Source organism: Brassica oleracea, chromosome C3 (assembly GCF_000695525.1).
Source record: "Brassica oleracea var. oleracea cultivar TO1000 chromosome C3, BOL, whole genome shotgun sequence".
NCBI classification, from domain to species: Eukaryota; Viridiplantae; Streptophyta; class Magnoliopsida; order Brassicales; family Brassicaceae; genus Brassica; species Brassica oleracea.
Genome location: NC_027750.1, coordinates 26802973 through 26806481, shown reverse-complemented (window position 1 = coordinate 26806481; position 3509 = coordinate 26802973). Strand labels below are relative to the sequence as shown.

General features: G+C 37.5%; 2 protein-coding genes across 2 annotated transcripts in view; one reads left to right on the top strand and one right to left on the bottom strand.

The window, feature by feature from the left end:
- Positions 1 to 441: 441 nt before the first annotated feature.
- On the bottom strand, positions 442 to 1630 carry LOC106333555. The gene has a single exon (XM_013771989.1). It carries the CDS (start codon positions 1584 to 1586, stop codon positions 972 to 974), a length of 615 nt encoding a protein of 204 aa, XP_013627443.1. The 5' UTR covers positions 1587 to 1630; the 3' UTR covers positions 442 to 971.
- Positions 1631 to 2900: 1270 nt separating this feature from the next.
- LOC106330262 overlaps positions 2901 to 3509 on the top strand; it is a 3047-nt gene continuing 2438 nt past the window's right edge. Inside the window, exons 1-2 of the mRNA XM_013768764.1 lie at positions 2901 to 2973; positions 3051 to 3343. Coding sequence (XP_013624218.1) covers positions 2901 to 2973; positions 3051 to 3343 — 366 coding nt within the window. The remainder of the gene's footprint in view (positions 2974 to 3050; positions 3344 to 3509) is intronic.

Sequence of the window (3509 nt, the reverse complement as noted above, 5' to 3'; positions counted from 1 at the left end):
TTATTAAAGTTTTCAATAGAAGTAACTGTGAAATAAAATTTAAGTACAAACTAAATGAAAATAAAATATAAAACTAATATTTTGACTTCAAATATAAAATCAAAATTTTGATTTAACTATTTATCATTGTGAATCATAAAAACTAAAATATTGAATATAATTTTTTTTAAAAATTATTTGTAGTACTTATAATAGTTTAAAAGATAAAAAATAATTAACAAAATTAATTTTATTGTACCAATTCAGTTTTTATCCACATGACCCGAATGTGGTTCATAGTTTTAACCCGGGCCGACCATTTGGTTTCGGTATAGGTTTAAAAACAGTGCTTAAAATACCATGTTTTAATTTAGCATCAGAGAACATATGGGTGCATGTTCATATGAATGCATTTCATTCAGAATCTAAACTCATTATTTCAATTATTTCAAGAAAGTAGTCTCTTAAAAATCCATTACATTTTCCAAGTTAATATAGAGAACGCACCATTCTGAATAGTCACCCAATGACTGTTTATTCTGATAATCTAATCCCCCATTACATTTTCCAGGTTAATATAGAGAACGCACCATTCTGAATAGTCACCCAATGACTGTTTATTCTGATAATCTAATCCCCCATTACATTTTCCAGGTTAATATAGAGAACGCACCATTCTGAATAGTCACCCAATGACTGTTTATTCTGATAATCTAATCCCCCATTACATTTTCCAGGTTAATATAGAGAACGCACCATTCTGAATAGTCACCCAATGACTGTTTATTCTGATAATCTAATCCCCCATTACATTTTCCAGGTTAATATAGAGAACGCACCATTCTGAATAGTCACCCAATGACTGTTTATTCTGATAATCTAATCCCCCACACTCCCTCCAAAAATATTATACACACTCCCTCCAAAAATATTATACGAACTTCGAACTAACTCAGAAAATAGAGATAAAGTATTTAGAAAAAAAATACTTATTAATAAGGTGAGAACTCAATCATCTTCTTTTGCTGATTCAAGTTCTTGTAAAACTTCTTTATAAACTCATCCGCCGCTTTGTCCACGTGTCCGTTAGCCACGTCACCATCTTCCCGTATTGGGAACGGTGAGTCCGTCACACGTAAAGGTCTCACTGACGGAGAACTCCGTTCATATGCGGGCAAGTAAGGAGACAACGCCGTCAAAGCCTCGACGGACAAAGCCGGCGTGTTACTGCCACGTTCTTGTCCTCCGAGGCCGTTGAAAAGCTCCAGTACGGCTCTGGAGGCAGAGGTATCGTCGTCCATGGTCGGTGGCGCGTTGCCACACGCGAAGAGACTAATGTTGTGTCTCTTCTTCTTGAAGGCGGCCATGCTAAAGGGGAATGAGTAGTTTGGAGTGTCGCTGCAGCTAAACTCGTATTCTTTCCGCGGCTGTGATGGGGCGATGGCTGGGACGCGGCGTGGGTTGTGGAACATGAGATTCTTGCCGCGTTTGAGAGTGGCGTTAAAGTCGGCGAGGAGCTTTTGCTTGGAGATGCCTTTGTGTAACATGTACATGACAAAACGTACGATGTTCCACAGCTTCTTGCTTAATGGTACGTTCTTCTCCATCTCTTGAATTTAGAGTCATAGAATGGGATTATTGTTTTTCTTTGGCTTTGATATTTGCTTATGGACTAAGGATCAATGTGTGTGGGATTTATAGAGGGGAAAGGGAGAAAGACTTTTCTACAAAGTACTTAAACGTGGAACATTACACAAACAATTTTAATTATGTTATTGTTAATGGAAAAGAAAAAGAGATTTTGGATTTTTAATCAACTTTTGTTGTACTTTAGATTGCACCATGTATTACGGCCATCTATATGTGGATATTAGGTCATGTTTTTCTATATAAAATAAATTGAAATACATACAAAAATAAACTAGTGGGGGTCTTTAATGACTTGGCCTTCTAGTATGATGGTATATAGTATATACACACTTCACAACTGCATCTTTTGCATCAGTTTTCTATTGTCACTGTGGGTAAACCTTTTGTCTTTATACTTTCTTTCTAGTTTGTCTTAAAAGTTTAAATCCTTCACCAGATAGTTACCACTAGTATAATTTGTACCACAAAGTTAGAGAAAATGACTATAATGTATAACAAAAGTTGGTTTATTACTAGAGTGTTGAACTCTTTTTAAAATGACTAGAATGTTTGGACATCCATAGTAAATGACTATAAGGGCTTTTGGTTAATTTTTTTTAAATTGAAATTATTTTTAAACATATAATCCACATCACTAATTAAAATTACACATCACCACCACAATAGAAACTAAACTGTCTCTTCTCTTGAGTTAACTAAATCGAAGTTTAAAAAAAAAACTAACTAAGAACATTGTTTTCTAGTCTCGAAGAAGGAACCGTCGAAGAAGGAACCGCGAGGATACTCCTACTCTTCGTCATCGACATTGTCTGTGTTAACTTCCTCTTCGTCGAAATAGCTCTCTGTCGTTGTACTCTGTTTTCTCTGTTATCATCGTGCCCGAAATCAGAATTCTAAACTCGTTTGTATGAAATCGTCTTCGCCGCCGTCTTCACCGCATTCTTATCTACGAGTTCGTCTTTCCTGTAGGATATCGCGACGTTATATATTGTGTTTTGTTGAGTTTGTGGGTCAGTTATGTATTATATTTCATCTGATTTATATTTTGTTGCGACTGAGATAGGGTTGTGTTGCGGCTGTGATTTTGTTTTGTTGGGGGTTTCGTTGCGTCTGAGTTAGGGTTTTGCTGCGGCTGAGTTATGGTTATGTTATGGCTGAGTTATATTTGTGTCGTGAATAACCTAATGTTATGTTATGACTGTGTTACTCTTATGATGCGGCTGGGTTACTGTTTTGTTGTGGCTGATTTTATTGTTTGGTTATATGATCAGATGGATGATGCTGAAGTTAAATCAAGGGATTTCCCACCAAGACTTTACCTTGAAGGGTCTTCTAACCTAGATGGTAAAGTTATAATCACAATTACCATCCAGGGCATTTCCCCCACGTTAGAGAAACAATATGACTTGATGTGTGGGAAGAACTGGTGAACTCTCCCATTGGAGTAGTTGCTAGGCTAGCTGAACGCGAAAGCATGTGGTCTGGTAGGACCGTGCACTATCTACTGTGTAGACAGCTGCAAGCTATAAAGAAGGAGATATGGTGTCTCGTGGCTGATGAGGCTATCAGGTTTAGCTTGCTCGAGTTTGGTGAGATCACTGGGCTAAACACAGGTCCATTGCTAACAGAAAAATTTGATCCTGGTCAATACAACGAGTTTTGGGGGGAGTTGAAGGTGCCGCTTGGGATGGGACCAAAGTTAGATGAACTGAAGGCAACATTAGTATTCTGTCCGCGTTGGAGTTTTGAAAAGCGCAAGTGGTTGGGGCTGCTACTTCTTCAAGCCATTGGAGTTTATTGTTTGCATCACAATTCAAGGATACTCTTTCAAAGTGCAATAAGGGTATTCGACGATGAAGCCATGAGGTCGTATCCATGGG

Coding starts and splice junctions, on each gene's coding strand:
- LOC106333555 (XM_013771989.1), bottom strand. CDS start 1,586: ATGGAGAAGAACGTACCATTAAGCAAGAAGCTGTGGAACATCGTACGT.